At 50.6% G+C, this 24,362-nt stretch overlaps 1 protein-coding gene across 1 annotated transcript in view; it reads left to right on the forward strand.

Moving 5' to 3' along the window:
- ntrk2a (neurotrophic tyrosine kinase, receptor, type 2a) overlaps positions 1–24,362 on the forward strand; it is a 308,857-nt gene that overhangs the window by 280,174 nt on the left and 4,321 nt on the right. Inside the window, exon 16 of the mRNA XM_063068820.1 lies at positions 24,199–24,357. Coding sequence (XP_062924890.1) covers positions 24,199–24,357 — 159 coding nt within the window. The remainder of the gene's footprint in view (positions 1–24,198; positions 24,358–24,362) is intronic.

Consider the following 24,362-nt stretch of genomic DNA (forward strand, 5'->3'; position numbering starts at 1 on the left):
CTTCACCCTGCCCCCTTCTCCATGAATCCCCTCTCCCTTCCCCTTCTCCATGAATCCCCTCTCCCTTCCCCTTCTCCATTTTTCCCTTCACCCTGCACCCTTCTCCATGAATCCCCTCTCCCTTCCCCTTCTCCATGAATCCCTTCACCCTGCCCCCTTCTCCATGAATCCCCTCTCCCTTCCCCCTCTCCATGAATCCCTTCACCTTGCCCCCTTCTCCATGAATCCCCTCTCCCTTCCCCTTCTCCATGAATCCCCTCTCCCTTCCCCTTCTCCATGAATCCCTTCACCCTGCCCCCTTCTCCATGAATCCCCTCTCCCTTCCCCTTCTCCATGAATACCTTCACCCCGCCACCTCCATGAATCCCCTCTCCCTTCCCCTTCTCCATGAATCCCTTCACCCTGCCCCTTCTCCATGAATCCCCTCTCCCTTCCCCTTCTCCATGAATCCCTTCACCCTGCCCCTTCTCCATGAATCCCCTCTCCCTTCCCCCTCTCCATGAATCCCTTCACCCTGCCCCCTTCTCCATGAATCCCCTCTCCCTTCCCCTTCTCCATGAATCCCCTCTCCCTTCCCCTTCTCCATGAATCCCTTCACCCTGCCCCCTTCTCCATGAATCCCCTCTCCCTTCCCCTTCTCCATGAATCTCTTCACCTTGCCCCCTTCTCCATGAATCCCCTCTCCCTTCCCCTTCGCCATGAATCCTCTCTCCCTTCCCCTTCTCCATGAATCCCTTCACCCTGCCCCCTTCTCCATGAATCCCCTCTCCCTTCCCCTTCTCCATGCATCCCCTCTCCCTTCCCCTTCTCCATGAATACCTTCACCCCGCCCCCTCCATGAATCCCCTCTCCCTTCCCCTTCTCCATGAATCCCTTCACCCTGCCCCTTCTCCATGAATCCCCTCTCCCTTCCCCCTTCTCCATTAATCCCTTCTCCCTTCCCCTTCTCCATGCATCCCCTCTCTCTTCCCCTTCTCCATGCATCCCTTCACCCTGCCCCCTTCTCCATGAATCCCCTCTCCCTTCCCCTTCTCCATGAATCCCCTCTCCCTTCCCATTCTCCATGAATCCCTTCACCCTGCCCCCTTCTCCATGAATCCCCTCTCCCTTCCCCTTCTCCATGAATCCCCTCTCCCTTCCCCTTCTCCATTTTTCCCTTCACCCTGCCCCCTTCTCCATGAATCCCCTCTCCCTTCCCCTTCTCCATGAATCCCCTCACCCTGCCCCCTTCTCCATGAATCCCCTCTCCCTTCCCCTTCTCCATGAATCCCTTCACCCTGCCCCCTTCTCCATGAATCCCCTTTCCCTTCCCCTTCTCCATGAATCCCTTCACCCTGCCCCCATCTCCATGAATCCGCTCTCCCTTCCCCTTCTCCATGAATCCCTTCACCCTGCCCCCTTCTCCATGAATCCCCTCTCCCTTCCCCTTCTCCATGAATCCCTTCACCCTGCCCCCTTCTCCATGAATCTCCTCTCCCTTCCCCTTCTCCATGAATACCTTCCCCCTGCCCCCTTCTCCATGAATCCCCTCTCCCTGCCCCCTTCTCCATGAATCCCCTCTCCCTTCCCCTTTTCCATGAATTCCTTCACCCTGCCCGCTTCTCCATGAATCCCCTCTCCCTTCCCCTTTTCCATGAATCCCCTCTCCCTTCCCCTTCTCCATGAATACCCTCTCCCTTTCCCTTCTCCATGAATCCTTTCACCCTGCCCCCTTCTCCATGAATCCCCTCTCCCTTCCCCTTCTCCATGGATCCCTTCACCCTGCCCCCATCTCCATGAATCCCCTCTCCCTTCCCCTTCTCCATGAATCCCTTCACCCTGCCCCTTCTCCATGAATCCCCTCTCCCTTCCCCTTCTCCATGAATCCCTTCACCCTGCCCCCTTCTCCATGAATCCCCTCTCCCTTCCCCTTCTCCATGAATCCCCTCTCCCTTCCCCTTCTCCATGAATCCCTTCACCCTGCCCCCTTCTCCATGAATCCCCTCTCCCTTCCCCTTCTCCATGAATCTCTTCACCTTGCCCCCTTCTCCATGAATCCCCTCTCCCTTCCCCTTCTCCATGAATCCTCTCTCCCTTCCCCTTCTCCATGAATCCCTTCACCCTGCCCCCTTCTCCATGAATCCCCTCTCCCTTCCCCTTCTCCATGCATCCCCTCTCCCTTCCCCTTCTCCATGAATACCTTCACCCCGCCCCCTCCATGAATCCCCTCTCCCTTCCCCTTCTCCATGAATCCCTTCACCCTGCCCCCTTCTCTATGAATCCCCTCTCCCTTCCCCTTCTCCATGAATCTCTTCACCCTGCCCCTTCTCCATGAATCCCCTCTCCCTTCCCCTTCTCCATGAATCCCCTTCCCCTTCTCCATGAATCCCCTCTCCCTTCCCCCTTCTCCATTAATCCCCTCTCCCTTCCCCTTCTCCATGCATCCCTGCTCCCTTCCCCTTCTCCATGCATCCCTTCACCCTGCCCCCTTCTCCATGAATCCCCTCTCCCTTCCCCTTCTTCATGAATCCGCTCTCCCTTCCCATTCTCCATGAATCCCTTCACCCTGCCCCCTTCTCCATGAATCCCCTCTCCCTTCCCCTTCTCCATGAATCCCCTCTCCCTTCCCCTTCTCCATTTTTCCCTTCACCCTGCCCCCTTCTCCATGAATCCCCTCTCCCTTCCCCTTCTCCATGAATCCCTTCACCCTGCCCCTTCTCCATGAATCCCCTCTCCCTTCCCCCTCTCCATGAATCCCTTCACCTTGCCCCCTTCTCCATGAATCCCCTCTCCCTTCCCCTTCTCCATGAATCCCCTCTCCCTTCCCCTTCTCCATGAATCCCTTCACCCTGCCCCCTTCTCCATGAATCCCCTCTCCCTTCCCCTTCTCCATGAATACCTTCACCCCGCCACCTCCATGAATCCCCTCTCCCTTCCCCTTCTCCATGAATCCCTTCACCCTGCCCCTTCTCCATGAATCCCCTCTCCCTTCCCCTTCTCCATGAATCCCTTCACCCTGCCCCTTCTCCATGAATCCCCTCTCCCTTCCCCTTCTCCATGAATCCCTTCACCCTGCCCCCTTCTCCATGAATCCCCTCTCCCTTCCCCTTCTCCATGAATCCCCTCTCCCTTCCCCTTCTCCATGAATCCCTTCACCCTGCCCCCTTCTCCATGAATCCCCTCTCCCTTCCCCTTCTCCATGAATCTCTTCACCTTGCCCCCTTCTCCATGAATCCCCTCTCCCTTCCCCTTCTCCATGAATCCTCTCTCCCTTCCCCTTCTCCATGAATCCCTTCACCCTGCCCCCTTCTCCATGAATCCCCTCTCCCTTCCCCTTCTCCATGCATCCCCTCTCCCTTCCCCTTCTCCATGACTCCCCTTTCCCTTCCACTTCTCCATGAATCCCTTCACCCTGCCCCCTTCTCCATGAATCCCCTCTCCCTTCCCCTTCTCCATGAATCCCTTCACCCTGCCCCCTTCTCCATGAATCCCCTCTCCCTTCCCCTTCTCCATGAATCCCTTCACCCTGCCCCCTTCTCCATGAATCCCCTCTCCCTTCCCCTTCTCCATGAATCCCGTCACCCTGCCCCCTTCTCCATGAATCCCCTCTCCCTTCCCCTTCTCCATGAATCCCCTCTCCCTGCCCCCTTCTCCATGAATCCCCTCTCCCTTCCCCTTTTCCATGAATTCCTTCACCCTGCCCGCTTCTCCATGAATCCCCTCTCCCTTCCCCTTTTCCATGAATCCCCTCTCCCTTCCCCTTCTCCATGAATCCCCTCTCCCTTCCCCTTCTCCATGAATCCTTTCACCCTGCCCCCTTCTCCATGAATCCCCTCTCCCTTCCCCTTCTCCATGGATCCCTTCACCCTGCCCCCATCTCCATGAATCCCCTCTCCCTTCCCCTTCTCCATGAATCCCTTCACCCTGCCCCTTCTCCATGAATCCCCTCTCCCTTCCCCTTCTCCATGAATCCCTTCACCCTGCCCCCTTCTCCATGAATCCCCTCTCCCTTCCCCTTCTCCATGAATCCCCTCTCCCTTCCCCTTCTCCATGAATCCCTTCACCCTGCCCCCTTCTCCATGAATCCCCTCTCCCTTCCCCTTCTCCATGAATCCCTTCACCCTGCCCCCTTCTCCATGAATCCCCTCTCCCTTCCCCTTCTCCATGAATCCCTTCACCCTGCCCCCTTCTCCATGAATCCCCTCTCCCTTCCCCTTCTCCATGAATCTCTTCACCCTGCCCCTTCTCCATGAATCCCCTCTCCCTTCCCCTTCTCCATGAATCCCCTTCCGCTTCTCCATGAATCCCCTCTCCCTTCCCCCTTCTCCATTAATCCCCTCTCCCTTCCCCTTCTCCATGCATCCCTGCTCCCTTCCCCTTCTCCATGCATCCCTTCACCCTGCCCCCTTCTCCATGAATCCCCTCTCCCTTCCCCTTCTCCATGAATCCGCTCTCCCTTCCCATTCTCCATGAATCCCTTCACCCTGCCCCCTTCTCCATGAATCCCCTCTCCCTTCCCCTTCTCCATGAATCCCCTCTCCCTTCCCCTTCTCCATGAATCCCTTCACCCTGCCCCCTTCTCCATGAATCCCCTCTCCCTTCCCCTTCTCCATGAATCCCTTCACCCTGCCCCCTTCTCCATGAATCCCCTCTCCCTTCCCCTTCTCCATGAATCCCTTCACCTTGCCCCCTTCTCCATGAATCCCCTCTCCCTTCCCCTTCTCCATGAATCCCCTCTCCCTTCCCCTTCTCCATGAATCCCTTCACCCTGCCCCCTTCTCCATGAATCCCCTCTCCCTTCCCCTTCTCCATGAATACCTTCACCCCGCCACCTCCATGAATCCCCTCTCCCTTCCCCTTCTCCATGAATCCCTTCACCCTGCCCCTTCTCCATGAATCCCCTCTCCCTTCCCCTTCTCCATGAATCCCTTCACCCTGCCCCTTCTCCATGAATCCCCTCTCCCTTCCCCTTCTCCATGAATCCCTTCACCCTGCCCCCATCTCCATGAATCCCCTCTCCCTTCCCCTTCTCCATGAATCCCCTCTCCCTTCCCCTTCTCCATGAATCCCTTCACCCTGCCCCCTTCTCCATGAATCCCCTCTCCCTTCCCCTTCTCCATGAATCCCCTCTCCCTTCCCCTTCTCCATGAATCCCTTCACCCTGCCCCCTTCTCCATGAATCCCCTCTCCCTTCCCCTTCTCCATGAATCCCCTCTCCCTTCCCCTTCTCCATGAATCCCCTCTCCCTTCCCCTTCTCCATGAATCCCTTCACCCTGCCCCCTTCTCCATGAATCCCCTCTCCCTTCCCCTTCTCCATGAATCCCTTCACCCTGCCCCCTTCTCCATGAATCCCCTCTCCCTTCCCCTTCTCCATGAATCCCTTCACCCTGCCCCCTTCTCCATGAATCCCCTCTCCCTTCCCCTTCTCCATGAATTCCTTCCCCCTGCCCCCTTCTCCATGAATCTCCTCTCCCTTCCCCTTCTCCATGAATCCCCTCTCCCTGCCCCCTTCTCCATGAATCCCCTCTCCCTTCCCCTTCTCCATGAATCCCTTCACCCTGCCCCTTCTCCATGAATCCCCTCTCCCTTCCCCTTCTCCATGAATCCCCTCTCCCTTCCCCTTCTCCATGAATCCCCTCTCCCTTCCCCTTCTCCATGAATCCCTTCACCCTGCCCCCTTCTCCATGAATCCCCTCTCCCTTCCCCTTCTCCATGAATCCCTTCACCCTGCCCCCATCTCCATGAATCCCCTCTCCCTTCCCCTTCTCCATGAATCCCTTCACCCTGCCCCCTTCTCCATGAATCCCCTCTCCCTTCCCCTTCTCCATGAATCCCTTCACCCTGCCCCCTTCTCCATGAATCCCCTCTCCCTTCCCCTTCTCCATGAATCCCCTCTCCCTTCCCCTTCTCCATGAATACCTTCACCCTGCCCCCTTCTCCATGAATCCCCTCTCCCTTCCCCTTCTCCATGAATCCCTTCACCCTGCCCCTTCTCCATGAATCCCCTCTCCCTTCCCCCTTCTCCATTAATCCCCTCTCCCTTCCCCTTCTCCATGAATCCCCTCTCCCTTCCCCTTCTCCATGAATCCCTTCACCCTGCCCCCTTCTCCATGAATCCCCTCTCCCTTCCCCTTCTCCATGAATCCCCTCTCCCTTCCCATTCTCCATGAATCCCTTCACCCTGCCCCCTTCTCCATGAATCCCCTCTCCCTTCCCCTTCTCCATGAATCCCCTCTCCCTTCCCCTTCTCCATGAATCCCTTCACCCTGCCCCCTTCTCCATGAATCCCCTCTCCCTTCCCCTTCTCCATGAATCCCCTCTCCCTGCCCCCTTCTCCATGAATCCCCTCTCCCTTCCCCTTCTCCATGAATCCCTTCACCCTGCCCCCTTCTCCATGAATCCCCTCTCCCTTCCCCTTCTCCATGAATCCCTTCACCCTGCCCCCATCTCCATGAATCCGCTCTCCCTTCCCCTTCTCCATGAATCCCTTCACCCTGCCCCCTTCTCCATGAATCCCCTCTCCCTTCCCCTTCTCCATGAATCCCTTCACCCTGCCCCCTTCTCCATGAATCCCCTCTCCCTTCCCCTTCTCCATGAATCCCTTCACCCTGCCCCCTTCTCCATGAATCCCCTCTCCCTTCCCCTTCTCCATGAATCCCCTCTCCCTGCCCCCTTCTCCATGAATCCCCTCTCCCTTCCCCTTCTCCATGAATCCCTTCACCCTGCCCCCTTCTCCATGAATCCCCTCTCCCTTCCCCTTCTCCATGAATCCCCTCTCCCTTCCCCTTCTCCATGAATCCCCTCTCCCTTCCCCTTCTCCATGAATCCCTTCACCCTGCCCGCTTCTCCATGAATCCCCTCTCCCTTCCCCTTCTCCATGAATCCCTTCACCCTGCCCCTTCTCCATGAATCCCCTCTCCCTTCCCCTTCTCCATGAATCCCTTCACCCTGCCCCCATCTCCATGAATCCCCTCTCCCTTCCCCTTCTCCATGAATCCCCTCTCCCTTCCCCTTCTCCATGAATCCCTTCACCCTGCCCCCTTCTCCATGAATCCCCTCTCCCTTCCCCTTCTCCATGAATCTCTTCACCCTGCCCCCTTCTCCATGAATCCCCTCTCCCTTCCCCTTCTCCATGAATCCTCTCTCCCTTCCCCTTCTCCATGAATCCCTTCACCCTGCCCCCTTCTCCATGAATCCCCTCTCCCTTCCCCTTCTCCATGAATCCCCTCTCCCTTCCCCTTCTCCATGAATCCCTTCACCCTGCCCCCTTCTCCATGAATCCCCTCTCCCTTCCCCTTCTCCATGAATCCCTTCACCCTGCCCCCTTCTCCATGAATCCCCTCTCCCTTCCCCCTTCTCCATGAATCCCCTCTCCCTTCCCCTTCTCCATGAATCCCTTCACCCTGCCCCCTTCTCCATGAATCCCCTCTCCCTTCCCCTTCTCCATGAATCCTTTCACCCTGCCCCCTTCTCCATGAATCCCCTCTCCCTTCCCCTTCTCCATGTATCCCTTCACTCTGCCCCCTTCTCCATGAATCTCCTTTCCATTCCCCTTCTCCATGAATCCCCTCTCCCTTCCCCTTCTCCATGAATCCCTTCTCCCTTCCCCTTCTCGATGAATCCCTTCACCCTGCCCCCTTCTCCATGAATCCCTTCACCCTGCACCCTTCTTCATGAATCCCCTCTCCCTTCCCCTTCTCCATGAATCCCCTCTCCCTGCCCCCTTCTCCATGAATCCCCTCTCCCTTCCCCTTCTCCATGAATCCCTTCACCCTGCCCCCTTCTCCATGAATCCCCTCTCCCTTCCTTTTCTCCATGGATCTCTTCACCCTTTCCCCATCTCCATGAATCCCCTCTCCCTTCCCCTTCTCCATGAATCCCCTCTCCCTTCCCCTTCTCCATGATTTCCTTCACCCTGCTCCCTACTCCATGAATCTCCTCTCCCTTCCCCTTCTCCATGAATCCCCTCTCCCTGCCCCCTTCTCCATGAATCCCCTCTCCCTTCCCCTTCTCCATGAATCCCTTCACCCTGCCCCTTCTCCATGAATCCACTCTCCCTTCCCCTTCTCCATGAATCCCTTCACCCTGCCCCTTCTCCATGAATCCCCTCTCCCTTCCCCCTCTCCATGAATCCCTTCACCCTGCCCCCTTCTCCATGAATCCCCTCTCCCTTCCCCTTCTCCATGAATCCCCTTTCCCTTCCCCTTCTCCATGAATCCCCTCACCCTGCCCCTTCTCCATTAATCCCCTCTCCCTTCCCCTTCTCCATGCATCCCCCCTCCCTTCCCCTTCTCCATGAATCCCTTCACCCTGCCCCCTTGTCCATGAATCCCCTCTCCCTTCCCCTTCTCCATGAATCCCTTCACCCTGCCCCTTCTCCATGAATCCCCTCTCCCTTCCCCTTCTCCATGAATCCCTTCACCCTGCCCCCTTCTCCATGAATCCCCTCTCCCTTCCCCTTCTCCATGAATACCTTCACCCCACCCCCTCCATGAATCTCTTCTCCCTTCCCCTTCTCCATGAATCCCTTCACCCTGCCCCTTCTCCATGAATCCCCTCTCCCTTCCCCTTCTCCATGAATCCCTCTCCTTGCCCCTTCTCCATGCATTCCCTCTCCCTTCCCCTTCTCCATGAATCCCTTCACCCTGCCCCCTTCTCCATGAATCCCCTCTCCCTTCCCCTTCTCCATGAATCCCCTCTCCCTTCCCCTTCTCCATGAATCCTCTCTCCCTTCCCCTTCTCCATGAATCCCTTGACCCTGCCCCCTTCTTCTTGAATCCCCTCTCCCTTCCCCTTCTCCATGAATCCCCTCTCCCTTCCCCTTCTCCATGAATCCCTTCACCCTGCCCCCTTCTCCATGAATCCCCTCTCCCTTCCCCTTCTCCATGAATCCCCTTCCGCTTCTCCATGAATCCCCTCTCCCTTCCCCCTTCTCCATTAATCCCCTCTCCCTTCCCCTTCTCCATGCATCCCCGCTCCCTTCCCCTTCTCCATGCATCCCTTCACCCTGCCCCCTTCTCCATGAATCCCCTCTCCCTTCCCCTTCTCCATGAATCCCTTCACCCTGCCCCTTCTCCATGAACTCCTCTCCCTTCCCCCTCTCCATGAATCCCTTCACCTTGCCCCCTTCTCCATGAATCCCCTCTCCCTTCCCCTTCTCCATTAATCCCCTCTCCCTTCTCCTTCTCCATGAATCCCTTCACCCTGCCCCCTTCTCCATGAATCCCCTCTCCCTTCCCCTTCTCCATGAATACCTTCACCCCGCCACCTCCATGAATCCCCTCTCCCTTCCCCTTCTCCATGAATCCCTTCACCCTGCCCCTTCTCCATGAATCCCCTCTCCCTTCCCCTTCTCCATGAATCCCTTCACCCTGCCCCTTCTCCATGAATCCCCTCTCCCTTCCCCCTCTCCATGAATCCCTTCACCCTGCCCCTTCTCCATGAATCCCCTCTCCCTTCCCCTTCTCCATGAATCCCTTCACCCTGCCCCTTCTCCATGAATCCCCTCTCCCTTCCCCTTCTCCATGAATCCCCTCTCCCTTCCCCTTCTCCATTAATCCCTTCACCCTGCCCCCTTCTCCATGAATCCCCTCTCCCTTCCCCTTCTCCATGAATCTCTTCACCCTGCCCCCTTCTCCATGAATCCCCTCTCCTTTCCCCTTCTCCATGCATCCCCTCTCCCTTCCCCTTCTCCATGAATACCTTCACCCCGCCCCCTCCATGAATCCCCTCTCCCTTCCCCTTCTCCATGAATCCCTTCACCCTGCCCCTTCTCCATGAATCCCCTCTCCCTTACCCTTCTCCATGAATCCCTTCACCCTGCCCCTTCTCCATGAATCCCCTCTCCCTTCCCCTTCTCCATGAATACCTTCACCCCACCCCCTCCATGAATCTCTTCTCCCTTCCCCTTCTCCATGAATCCCTTCACCCTGCCCCCTTCTCCATGAATCCCCTCTCCCTTCCCCTTCTCCATGAATCCCCTCTCCCTTCCCCTTCTCCATGAATCCCTTCACCCTGCCCCCTTCTCCATGAATCCCCTCTCCCTTCCCCTTCTCCATGAATCTCTTCACCTTGCCCCCTTCTCCATGAATCCCCTCTCCCTTCCCCTTCGCCATGAATCCTCTCTCCCTTCCCCTTCTCCATGAATCCCTTCACCCTGCCCCCTTCTCCATGAATCCCCTCTCCTGTCCCCTTCTCCATGCATCCCCTCTCCCTTCCCCTTCTCCATGAATCCCTTCACCCTGCCCCCTTCTCCATGAATCCCCTCTCCCTTCCCCTTCTCCATGAATCCCTTCACCCTGCCCCCTTCTCCATGAATCCCCTCTCCCTTCCACTTCTCCATGAATCCCCTCTCCCTTCCCATTCTCCATGAATCCCTTCACCCTGCCCCCTTCTCCATGAATCCCCTCTCCCTTCCCCTTCTCCATGAATCCCCTCTCCCTTCCCCTTCTCCATGAATCCCCTCACCCTGCCCCCTTCTCCATGAATCCCCTCTCCCTTCCCCTTCTCCATGAATCCCTTCCCCCTGCCCCCTTCTCCATGAATCCCCTCTCCCTTCCCCTTCTCCATGAATCCCTTCACCCTGCCCCCATCTCCATGAATCCCCTCTCCCTTCCCCTTCTCCATGAATCCCTTCACCCTGCCCCCTTCTCCATGAATCCCCTCTCCCTTCCCCTTCTCCATGAATTCCTTCCCCTGCCCCCTTCTCCATGAATCTCCTCTCCCTTCCCCTTCTCCATGAATCCCCTCTCCCTTCCCCTTCTCCATGAATCCCTTCACCCTGCCCCCTTCTCCATAAATCCCCTCTCCCTTCCCCTTCTCCATGAATCCTTTCACCCTGCCCCCTTCTCCATGAATCCCCTCTCCCTTCCCCTTCTCCATGGATCCCTTCACCCTGCCCCCTTCTCCATGAATCCCCTCTCCCTTCCCCTTCTCCATGAATCCCCTCTCCCTTCCCCTTCTCCATTTTTCCCTTCACCCTGCCCCCTTCTCCATGAATCCCCTCTCCCTTCCCCTTCTCCATGAATCCCCTCTCCCTGCCCCCTTCTCCATGAATCCCCTCTCCCTTCCCCTTCTCCATGAATCCCTTCACCCTGCCCCCTTCTCCATGAATCCCCTCTCCCTTCCCCTTCTCCATGGATCCCTTCACCCTGCCCCCATCTCCATGAATCCCCTCTCCCTTCCCCTTCTCCATGAATCCCTTCACCCTGCCCCCTTCTCCATGAATCCCCTCTCCCTTCCCCTTCTCCATGAATCCCTTCACCCTGCCCCCTTCTCCATGAATCCCCTCTCCCTTCCCCTTCTCCATGAATCCCCTCTCCCTTCCCCTTCTCCATGAATCCCTTCACCCTGCCCCCTTCTCCATGAATCCCCTCTCCCTTCCCCTTCTCCATGAATCCCTTTCACCCTGCCCCCTTCTCCATGAATCCCCTCTCCCTTCCCCTTCTCCATATATCCCTTCACTCTGCCCCCTTCTCCATGAATCTCCTTTCCATTCCCCTTCTCCATGAATCCCCTCTCCCTTCCCCTTCTCCATGAATCCCTTCTCCCTTCCCCTTCTCCATGAATCCCTTCACCCTGCCCCCTTCTCCATGAATCCCTTCACCCTGCCCCCTTCTCCATGAATCCCCTCTCCCTTCCCCTTCTCCATGAATCCCCTCTCCCTGCCCCCTTCTCCATGAATCCCCTCTCCCTTCCCCTTCTCCATGAATCCCTTCACCCTGCCCCCTTCTCCATGAATCCCCTCTCCCTTCCTTTTCTCCATGGATCTCTTCACCCTTTCCCCATCTCCATGAATCCCCTCTCCCTTCCCCTTCTCCATGAATCCCCTCTCCCTTCCCCTTCTCCATGATTTCCTTCACCCTGCTCCCTTCTCCATGAATCTCCTCTCCCTTCCCCTTCTCCATGAATCCCCTCTCCCTGCCCCCTTCTCCATGAATCCCCTCTCCCTTCCCCTTCTCCATGAATCCCTTCACCCTTCCCCTTCTCCATGAATCCCTTCACCCTGCCCCTTCTCCATGAATCCCCTCTCCCTTCCCCTTCTCCATGAATCCCTTCACCCTGCCCCCTTCTCCATGAATCCCCTCTCCCTTCCCCTTCTCCATGAATCCCCTCTCCCTTCCCCTTCTCCATGAATCCCCTCACCCTGCCCCTTCTCCATGAATCCCCTCTCCCTTCCCCTTCTCCATGCATCCCCTCTCCCTTCCCCTTCTCCATGAATCCCTTCACCCTGCCCCCTTCTCCATGAATCCCCTCTCCCTTCCCCTTCTCCATGAATCCCTTCACCCTGCCCCTTCTCCATGAATCCCCTCTCCCTTCCCCTTCTCCATGAATCCCTTCACCCTGCCCCTTCTCCATGAATCCCCTCTCCCTTCCCCTTCTCCATGAATACCTTCACCCCACCCCCTCCATGAATCTCTTCTCCCTTCCCCTTCTCCATGAATCCCTTCACCCTGCCCCCTTCTCCATGAATCCCCTCTCCCTTCCCCTTCTCCATGAATCCCTCTCCTTGCCCCTTGTCCATGAATCCCCTCTCCCTTCCCCTTCTCCATGAATCCCTTCACCCTGCCCCCTTCTCCATGAATCCCCTCTCCCTTCCCCTTCTCCATGAATCCCCTCTCCCTTCCCCTTCTCCATGAATCCTCTCTCCCTTCCCCTTCTCCATGAATCCCTTGACCCTGCCCCCTTCTTCTTGAATCCCCTCTCCCTTCCCCTTCTCCATGAATCCCCTCTCCCTTCCCCTTCTCCATGAATCCCTTCACCCTGCCCCCTTCTCCATGAATCCCCTCTCCCTTCCCCTTCTCCATGAATCCCTTCACCCTGCCCCTTCTCCATGAATCCCCTCTCCCTTCCCCCTTCTCCATTAATCCCTTCTCCCTTCCCCTTCTCCATGCATCCCCGCTCTCTTCCCCTTCTCCATGCATCCCTTCACCCTGCCCCCTTCTCCATGAATCCCCTCTCCCTTCCCCTTCTCCATGAATCCCTTCACCCTGCCCCTTCTCCATGAACTCCTCTCCCTTCCCCCTCTCCATGAATCCCTTCACCTTGCCCCCTTCTCCATGAATCCCCTCTCCCTTCCCCTTCTCCATTAATCCCCTCTCCCTTCTCCTTCTCCATGAATCCCTTCACCCTGCCCCCTTCTCCATGAATCCCCTCTCCCTTCCCCTTCTCCATGAATACCTTCACCCCACCACCTCCATGAATCCCCTCTCCCTTCCCCTTCTCCATGAATCCCTTCACCCTGCCCCTTCTCCATGAATCCCCTCTCCCTTCCCCTTCTCCATGAATCCCTTCACCCTGCCCCTTCTCCATGAATCCCCTCTCCCTTCCCCCTTCTCCATGAATCCCTTCACCCTGCCCCTTCTCCATGAATCCCCTCTCCCTTCCCCTTCTCCATGAATCCCTTCACCCTGCCCCTTCTCCATGAATCCCCTCTCCCTTCCCCTTCTCCATGAATCCCCTCTCCCTTCCCCTTCTCCATTAATCCCTTCACCCTGCCCCCTTCTCCATGAATCCCCTCTCCCTTCCCCTTCTCCATGAATCTCTTCACCCTGCCCCCTTCTCCATGAATCCCCTCTCCTTTCCCCTTCTCCATGCATCCCCTCTCCCTTCCCCTTCTCCATGAATACCTTCACCCCGCCCCCTTCTCCATGAATCCCCTCTCCCTTCCCCTTCTCCATGAATCCCTTCACCCTGCCCCTTCTCCATGAATCCCCTCTCCCTTACCCTTCTCCATGAATCCCTTCACCCTGCCCCTTCTCCATGAATCCCCTCTCCCTTCCCCTTCTCCATGAATACCTTCACCCCACCCCCTCCATGAATCTCTTCTCCCTTCCCCTTCTCCATGAATCCCTTCACCCTGCCCCTTCTCCATGAATCCCCTCTCCCTTCCCCTTCTCCATGAATCCCCTCTCCCTTCCCCTTCTCCATGAATCCCTTCACCCTGCCCCCTTCTCCATGAATCCCCTCTCCCTTCCCCTTCTCCATGAATCTCTTCACCTTGCCCCCTTCTCCATGAATCCCCTCTCCCTTCCCCTTCGCCATGAATCCTCTCTCCCTTCCCCTTCTCCATGAATCCCTTCACCCTGCCCCCTTCTCCATGAATCCCCTCTCCTGTCCCCTTCTCCATGCATCCCCTCTCCCTTCCCCTTCTCCATGAATACCTTCACCCCGCCCCCTCCATGAATCCCCTCTCTCTTCCCCTTCTCCATGAATCCCTTCACCCTGCCCCTTCTCCATGAATCCCCTCTCCCTTCCACTTCTCCATGAATCCCCTCTCCCTTCCCATTCTCCATGAATCCCTTCACCCTGCCCCCTTCTCCATGAATCCCCTCTCCCTTCCCCTTCTCCATGAATCCCCTCTCCCTTCCCCTTCTCCATTTTTCCCTTCACCCTGCCCCCTTCTCCATGAATCCCCTCTCCCTTCCCCTTCTCCATGAATCCCCTCTGCCTGCCCCCTTCTCCATGAATCCCCTCTCCCTTCCCCTTCTCCATGAATCCCTTCCCCCTGCCCCCTTCTCCATGAATCCCCTTTCCCTTCCCCTTCTCCATGAATCCCTTCACCCTGCCCCCATCTCCATGAATCCGCTCTCCCTTCCCCTTCTCCATGAATCCCTTCACCCTGCCCCCTTCTCCATGAATCCCCTCTCCCTTCCCCTTCTCCATGAATTCCTTCCCCTGCCCCCTTCTCCATGAATCTCCTCTCCCTTCCCCTTCTCCATGAATCCCCTCTCCCTTCCCCTTCTCCATGAATCCCTTCACCCTGCCCCCTTCTCCATAAATCCCCTCTCCCTTCCCCTTCTCCATGAATCCTTTCACCCTGCCCCCTTCTCCATGAATCCCCTCTCCCTTCCCCTTCTCCATGGATCCCTTCACTCTGCCCCCTTCTCCATGAATCTCCTTTCCATTCCCCTTCTCCATGAATCCCCTCTCCCTTCCCCTTCTCCATGAATCCCTTCTCCCTTCCCCTTCTCGATGAATCCCTTCACCCTGCCCCCTTCTCCATGAATCCCTTCACCCTGCCCCCTTCTCCATGAATCCCCTCTCCCTTCCCCTTCTCCATGAATCCCCTCTCCCTGCCCCCTTCTCCATGAATCCCCTCTCCCTTCCCCTTCTCCATGAATCCCTTCACCCTGCCCCCTTCTCCATGAATCCCCTCTCCCTTCCTTTTCTCCATGGATCTCTTCACCCTTTCCCCATCTCCATGAATCCCCTCTCCCTTCCCCTTCTCCATGAATCCCCTCTCCCTTCCCCTTCTCCATGATTTCCTTCACCCTGCTCCCTACTCCATGAATCTCCTCTCCCTTCCCCTTCTCCATGAATCCCCTCTCCCTGCCCCCTTCTCCATGAATCCCCTCTCCCTTCCCCTTCTCCATGAATCCCTTCACCCTGCCCCTTCTCCATGAATCCACTCTCCCTTCCCCTTCTCCATGAATCCCTTCACCCTGCCCCTTCTCCATGAATCCCCTCTCCCTTCCCCCTCTCCATGAATCCCTTCACCCTGCCCCCTTCTCCATGAATCCCCTCTCCCTTCCCCTTCTCCATGAATCCCCTTTCCCTTCCCCTTCTCCATGAATCCCCTCACCCTGCCCCTTCTCCATTAATCCCCTCTCCCTTCCCCTTCTCCATGCATCCCCCCTCCCTTCCCCTTCTCCATGAATCCCTTCACCCTGCCCCCTTGTCCATGAATCCCCTCTCCCTTCCCCTTCTCCATGAATCCCTTCACCCTGCCCCCTTCTCCATGAATCCCCTCTCCCTTACCCTTCTCCATGAATCCCTTCACCCTGCCCCTTCTCCATGAATCCCCTCTCCCTTCCCCTTCTCCATGAATACCTTCACCCTGCCCCCTTCTCCATGAATCTCTTCTCCCTTCCCCTTCTCCATGAATCCCTTCACCCTGCCCCCTTCTCCATGAATCCCCTCTCCCTTCCACTTCTCCATGAATCCCTTCTCCTTGCCCCTTCTCCATGAATCCCCTCTCCCTTCCCCTTCTCCATGAATCCCCTCTCCCTTCCCCTTCTCCATGAATCCCTTCACCCTGCCCCCTTCTCCATGAATCCCCTCTCCCTTCCCCTTCTCCATGAATCCCTTCACCCTGCCCCCTTCTAGATGAATCCTCTCTCCCTTCCCCTTCTCCATGAATCCCTTCACCCTGCCCCTTCTCCATGAATCCCCTCTCCCTTCCCCTTCTCCATGAATCCCCTCTCCCTTCCCCTTCTCCATGAATCCCTTCACCCTGCCCCCTTCTCCATGAATCCCCTCTCCCTTCCCCTTCTCCATGAATCCCCTCTCCCTTCCCCTTCTCCATGAATCCCCTCACCCTGCCCCCTTCTCCATGAATCCCCTCTCCCTTCCCCTTCTCCATGAATCCCCTCTCCCTTCCCCTTCTCCATTTTTCCCTTCACCCTGCCACCTTCTCCATGAATCCCCTCTCCCTTCCCCTTCTCCATGAATCCCCTCTCCCTGCCCCCTTCTCCATGAATCCCCTCTCCCTTCCCGTTCTCCATGAATCCCCTCTCCTTTCCCCTTCTCCATGAATCCCCTCTCCCTTCCCCTTCTCCATGAATCCCTTCGCCCTACCCCCTTCCCTCTCTCAGTCCACTATAGAGTCCCATATCAGAATCAGGTTTATCATCATTCACATATGTCAGGATTTTTTTTTCATGGCAGCAGTACAGTACAATACATAAAATTACTACAGTACAGTGCAAACATGTTAGGCACCCTAAATATATGTACGTGCCTAAGAGTTTTGCACAGTACTGTATATGGCAAATAAAGTTTATCCTTGATTTTATTTTTGGAACTGCTGGCGAACTCTTTCCATTTCACATCTCGAAATAACAGCAATATTACTTAAAAGAAATTACAAGTGTTAATGTATTACATGGCTATAGTCTTGCAATTTGCAATCGTTTTTACTAACTAACTTATTAAGTACTGTTAACTGATTACCTATGTGCTAGTTTACATACTATGTTCGGGTTTATAATCTCTGGAAGTTCATTCTTATTCAGCAGGACTACGTACACTGCATAAAAGCTACTATTTATCACATTTACCATCACCGACCAGGGAAACATGTGCTCAATTCCATCAATTTAGAAACTGAAGTCTGAATTGAAGTGTCTGGATTGTAAGATATTGCAGCTGAGTAATGAAAAGAGAAACCTGCAATGTTTGTGCTTATGATACAGTGTCATTGACTTTCCAATTCAGATGCCATTAGAATTTCCTCAGATTTAATTCCAGTTATCCTACATATGTAGATTGTGCCGAGCTTTTTAAGGAGCAGAATCCTTCTGGCAGCTTCACAAATCACACCTTCCTGATAGCTTTATGTTGAGGTGACATTGCCTCTTTAAGACTAAATCCTGCTGAGACTCATAAAGCAGAGAAGAAGGGAAATGCAGAACACAAACGTTTCCTGTAAAATGTATCTTACATTGAGTTTTATGGCTAATTGTTTTTACTGGCAAGGTGTGGAAATACTACCTCCATGTGGGTTGACTGTACATATATTATTGGGAGAAATAAGTTTTTTTTAAAAAAACAGACGCCCTAACTAATGATTTCAGCACAAAATGGTTTTCTGCCCGTAAATGCTAACTGACACTGCAGCAGATAGGCAGACAATTCTTTCCATTCCTGAGCTCCTCAGTTTTAATAATGTGTATTAAATACAGGCCAAGTATATTATTGATAAATTAAGAGTAATTTTCCATGGATCTTACAGATGTGCCATTTGCAAAAAAAGTCAGGCCAAAAGGTCAATTAATGTCTGGAGAACAGGGACTTGTCAAATTTTTTTCAATATTCTTTTGAGGTTAATTCTGATCAGAAGTGGGACAGTATGTCATTAATTAATTCTGTGATTAGTAAAAAGAAAACAAAAAGGATCATTTATAAAGGCAAATTAATACATATATATTATTTCCTATCATATTATTAGGAATTAAATTCAATAGATTCAATTTCATTGAAAAACAGAAGACTTAATTGTGATAATTCAAAATTGCCAAGTAAGATACAAATGATAAGCTAACTAAATAATTGATTGCTGGGAGAAGGATTTGCACTGTAAGGAAAGATTGAGTAGAATGCCCAGTACTGAAGTTTAGATATTTTGATGCCGTTTCTCTTGGCCGGAGATTCCAGAATTATGTAGCAAAATCTCTTCATTATTCGAAAGATCTACAATCAGCAAACAGAAGAAACCTTTTCCCATCTCAGTCTTATGTAGCCATATAGGACAGTGACGAGGAGAAATTTCTTCTGTTTGTCAATTGAGGATATTTCAGATACAGTGGATTCCAGTTAACTGAGCCATCAGTTAATCGGGGCAGCTGCTTATTCGGTTCAACTCTTAAAGAGCAAAAACTAATCAATAAAATAACTGGGCTTCCTTCTATTTATTTGGGATACAATGTCACTTAACTGGGATAAGAGACTGTTGCCAAACAGATATAACATTTGTCGCATGCACCTGTATGGCCATTAGACACTACACCATGCTTAGAGTGAACAGTTTTTAAATAGCATCAGTTGCGTGCGCTTGTGTTCAAAAAGCAATAATTTTCGTTACTTGTAGTTGGGAAGAAATAAGCTGTAAGACAATTCAGAAATAGTTTGCTCATCATGGATTCAAACACTCAGGCTTAGGGATGCCAGAAACAGCTGGGAGTGAAAATGAAACGATTTCACTACTTCACCAAGTTAGGAACGACAAAGAATTTGAAGGTATCGACAATCATTTTGAATGTTACAATGAAAATGAAGATTTAGAGGATGCATTGTATGAAGGCAGTCCATTATCTACAGTATGTGTCTGCACTGATTCTGTTCATTTGTCATCAATCAAAAGAACACAGGAACCTACACTGGATGAATGCCTCCATTGATAAATATCAGGAACTAATACACAGTTTTATAGTACTGTAGTGGTATTGGTGGTGTTCTAATTTCTCTGTATTTAATTAAAAAATATAATTTATTACTCAGTTATAAACAGTAGCTTTTTTAATATTTTTTTAACAATTTCCATGAAATTGGCTAATTGAGGCAGCCGCTTAATTGAGCCAAAATGTACTATGTACCATTTAAACGGAGTTCACTGTATTGTATTCAAGAAGGGTATAGGTGATCACTAGTTGTTAATATTCAAACCAAAAATCAATAGACCTTTGGAATGAATCAAAGGATTTGTAGATGAAACATGAGAGCGCTCGCCTCTTATCGAGTGGTGGAACCAGTATGATGGATGATGTGCAGTTAAATGTGTGGAAATATATGCCATCTCCTGTTGCACAGGCAGCCTCATCCCACTTGCACTGCAGTACTTCTGAACTGAAGAAAATCACTGAGCGCGCCAAAGATTCACAAGTGCACTTCCACAACAAACAAAGCTAAGGCAGCAATGACATTGTGCCTGCTTTGTACTGCATTCGTATTAGGACCGGTATCAAGCCAAATTACAAATATAAACAGATTAAAATTCATATACTTCTTGGCTTGTTAATTGTTTGAATGTATGAACAGTTTGAATTTAGATATGTTCACCTCCTTAGAAAATGTGCCACTCCTTTCCAGAAAGACACCTGTGGTATCTTCACTGCATTATCGTCAACATAGTCAAGGGACAATTTATATTTTTGTGGAAGCAATTAGAACAATAAGCTAGAAATCTCCCTAAAATTAGGGAGCAATGACTATCTGTCATTTGTCACAAGAACCAGAAGACTTATCCTTTTCATTTCCAAGTATTTAATTAATACAATGACTTCGAGGACTGTATTAGATGGGCAGTCATCATGATCTTTACATATGTCACACCTCCCTCATGTTGCAGATGGATATACCTAGTCTCTGTCGTCATTGTGATACAGATGAATTTGTGTGCTCGAATACATGAATTTGCTATTTTGCTGTCATTATCCTTTGCATATTACTACTTTTGCTCATCCAACAGAATAAGATAAGAGAACAAACAGTTGAATGAATGAACTTTCCTGATCCACTATAGCTCACTAATGGTGAAGGAAGGGGTGTTTGCAAATTTGCTTTGATTAGAAGGCCTCTGTATTGCTGGAATTAGTATTTGCTTTTCCGAATGTCCAGATCTTGTAATCTTTGTGCCGAGCATTCGCCTCTTTTTTCAAAGTTGAATGTCACTTTTCATTACTGAGTGTCAAAATATTATCTCTCTGAGAAATTCTCATCCTGATGATGCGATCCTGAAACGCGTTTCCTCTCGGGCCAGAATTGCCATACTGTTGAAGCCAGAATAGGAACTGTGTGCGATTTGGAACCGATACTGTAGCTTATTCCCAAGGCACTACATTAGTAACCTGACATTGAGCTGATTCGAACAATAAAGTATTTAAACACCCACATCATCACCATCTGACACTCATTCTGAATGGCACCAGAGTAATTTTCAGCATTTGCAGTCATTACGAGTATAGCCAGTTACTGGTAACAGAGAGAAATTAGACTGGAAATGCTACATTTCCTTAACTGTAAATTAATTTTCCCAACTCAATTAAATTGCTGCAAATAAGAAATTTGGTGATTTCCTGATACTGTTTACAATGATACTTAGTACATAACATGTGCTTCACTTCCATTAAAACGGTGATTTATTTGATGTTATCAGTAAAGATGTGGTCACTCAGCAGCAGGCAAACTCAGATATGCTTGATAAAAGTCAGATTGCTTCCTGGCACTGATTCAAAGTGTAACTGCGGTCATTTACAGCTGAACAATCAAAAGTCCAATCTACTTCCAGTTTTGGATGGCAGAAAAGAGCAAAAGAAAAACACGGAGTGGCTGAGTAAAACCCAATAAATCCATGATTTCTACAAACCTTAATAAAACCAATGATTCTCCCTGGGCTGAAAACTTCATCTCCAAGACAGGAAGAGAAAAAGGGACAAAGGCAGCAATTTTTGGTCAACTGAGAAAACAGCACTGGGGCAAAGATAGTTTAGATGATGGAAGTTAGGTTGGTAGTCAGAAGATGGTGTGGCAATGAAGATAATTGATACACTGATACCAAAAAAGCAGCTTTCATGGGATTTAAGGACAGACATTAATATTTAAGCAACAAAAACTGCTGAAACCAGGCTGGTTTATGAATAACAAACAGTGCTGAGACAAGACTTTAATTTTTAATGAATCTTGAGCCATTTGACAATTAATCACTCTCTGAAGGCTTAAGGGTCCTGTATAGATACGAGCTCTTGTTGTATTTACATATAGATACATTCAACAGGATAAAAGACAATGCTGTTAGTTAGCTTAGTGACTATCAATAAGAATCAATTTTGATTGTCATGAAATAACTGAGTTTAAAAGATGATTTCTGTTTAGCTGGAATGAAGTGGCATTTACTTGCTTGTATAATGTTGGAATTATTAAGGGTTAAGGGGCTAGCCCCTGAAGATTGGCTTGGAGATGGTGATGTGTGATTAATCTCTGTTGTTGAATGGAATATGAATGGCATGCTAACTTTATGCTGCCTACTAATTATACTGGTTTCTGCATGTAGCTCGCATACCTATGCTGGTTATTGGCTCAGTGCATCAGCAGGACGCCAATGCTATTAGCAACTCGCATGGTTAAAGCTACTTAAAACTACGTTGCACCTCTTGAAGGGGGAATGCATTAAAGATGGAGCAGGTACATGCAGTGGAAAGGAAGTGCAATGTCCTCACTTACAGCTCTCCAGATGTACAATGAAAAGGCAGAAGGAACAGTTTGACTTACAGACTTACTATTCTTGCAGAAAGATGTAGTAGAGAATCAACTAGGACCCGATGAAGGGTCTTGGCCCAAAGTAGTGACTTCTTCCTCTTTTCCACAGGTGCTACCTGAGCTGCTCAGTTCCTCCAACATTTTGTGTGTGTTGCTTGGATATCCAGCGTTTGCAGATTCTCTTGTATTCAGGGCATAAGTGATTTACAGACAGGGAAAGAGGAAACAACCAGCCAGTTCTACACCCCAGATAACTTGCTTAAGAATTATGTGTCTTATCTAAGTCATCTGGAGTAGAACGAGCTGGTTCTGTGATCAAGTGATTAAAAAAGATTCCTAGCCTCCTTTTATGGTCAGTCTCTGACAGTAAGTTCACATAAGGATCAGAGGAGCAAGGGAGAAGGTGGTTCTGATATGGTGGGGTTTATGCAGAGCTTAGTATCTATGGAACAAAATGCAACATTTAATGTTTGATGTCCCTCTTCCAACGTAGCAACGGCCCCTCAACATCCGAATGCAGAAATGAAAGCTCGACCTGTTGCTTTGATCATTCTGACAACTGATTTTCGAAGGATTACGTGGATTGTTGGGTCAATGACCCAGTAGAGGGCCAATGGTTATCCATTCTCTGAGTGACGCTGTTCACTCTCCCACTATCGCCATTACATCAATGTCCTTCCCATTGTTGGACAAAAAATCAGTCCAGTTGCAAACTGAAAGTCAGCAGCCCACTGGCAGCCAAGTCAGAGCCATACTGACTTTGGGTAGCAATTGTTTAGTACAATGTAAGAAACAGCCATAGATGGATGACCGACATTATTAATTATAATCGTTAACTTTTTTGTGCTTTAGGGCAAGATTCAATTTAAGAATTTTCTCCACTGATCAGTGTTGATGAGATAAATATTCACAGAACACAAAGCTGAAAAAATTTGTCCATCTATATTTCATTACAACACGTTAATTAAAGTAGAAGCACTTCAATATTTCTCCTTGATTCTGGTTGGTAATGAATTACACTTTGGAGTGCAGTTTCTCAACATTATCTCATTTATATTTTGTAATCACTTGTCAATGAAGTTATCCTCGCATTTAATTAACTACAATCTATTGGCAACGTATTTCTGCGGACAGCCGAACATTGCATTTGTGGCCACAGAGATTGTTTCTTGTGTTTAGAACCAATGATGAGATTCATTTGGGAAGGCTTATGTCAAATGGCAATGCTGTTGTGTATCTAAATTTCACCACTGATTTAATTGAATGTTCTAAATTTATGACACTTCAAACATAATGTTTTGAATACCAAAAGAGAAGCTTAGTCAAAATCTGAGTTCTAACTGTTCATTTATTAAATGGGAAGACAGACTAAATTTCCCTCCTCATCACTCCATCCTCTCAATGCTTAAGAAGTAGCAGCAGCTATGACTACATTGAGGGCAGAAGGCCAATAATTCACAGCTAACAATGGAAACAGCACTATGAGTAATAGAAGTGAGGAAATACCTGTATGGAAAACTATAAAAAGCAAGTATCTGCAATATATCTATACATGGTCACTAATGCATAAAAATGATTGCTTATTTATTTACAACCATATCTAAGCAAGCTGAATGATTGCTGTCTTCTCCACATTTTGCAAGTTCTGCTTCCAATAAAATGCTATTATTGTAACCTGTCTATTGAACAAGACAGGACCGGTATGTGCAGAGCAATGTTCTGATACTAATCCAAGTTTGTCATATGGTCATTATATTCAGAGCAATGACAAATATATTTGTCTCAGATAATGGGAGAGATACATAAAAATTCATCATTTTTGAAGTATTTCACTTGCCTCGGTAAAAAAAGTGGTCAGTCTAGCTATCCCTATTTTTCTATAAATGGCAAATCTGAACTTACTGTGATATTGTTTCACTGTTTGGACTTCAACCCATTTCTTTGCCATTGTATTGAGAATTTAGTACTTCCAGCCATGTGTAAGTTTTATCCTGCTGCATAAAGAGTAAAATGTTAATAAAATAGTTGCCCTCCAGTTAGTAACCTTTTGGAACTGTTATTACTCAGAACTATTAGAATTAGAAGAAGTTTCAGTCATGAGATTTGTAAAATTGAGAAAGGTCAGAAAACCCATTTAACCATCATCAATGGGCACAGAGGAAGAGTTGAGCCCAGAGGCAGCGGTGATCACGTTGAATAGTGGGGCAGGTTTGAGAGGCTAAGTGGCCTATCCCTGCTCCTATTTTTTATGTTCTTATGTTAAGGTGCTGTATATCAGTACAGGCCATTTTTTTTTAAACTATAGCCCAAAACTACCAAAAATAGTCCCAATTAAGTATAAATTTCAGTTGTAGTTCAATTCTAAATGAACGCTCCCATATTTCTAAGCCTTTGTTTTGGATGCACTGATTTCCGTGTTATTCATTCATTCAAGCATGTTGACATTTAATTTCCCTCCTCTTCAGGTTGGTGGCCACACAATGCTCCCGATTCGTTGGATGCCTCCAGAAAGCATTATGTACAGGAAATTCACCACTGAGAGTGACGTGTGGAGTTTGGGTGTGGTGTTATGGGAGATATTTACCTATGGAAAACAACCCTGGTACCAGCTGTCAAATAATGAGGTTTG

This window comes from Mobula hypostoma, chromosome 16, assembly GCF_963921235.1.
Source record: "Mobula hypostoma chromosome 16, sMobHyp1.1, whole genome shotgun sequence".
Taxonomy (NCBI): domain Eukaryota; kingdom Metazoa; phylum Chordata; class Chondrichthyes; order Myliobatiformes; family Myliobatidae; genus Mobula; species Mobula hypostoma.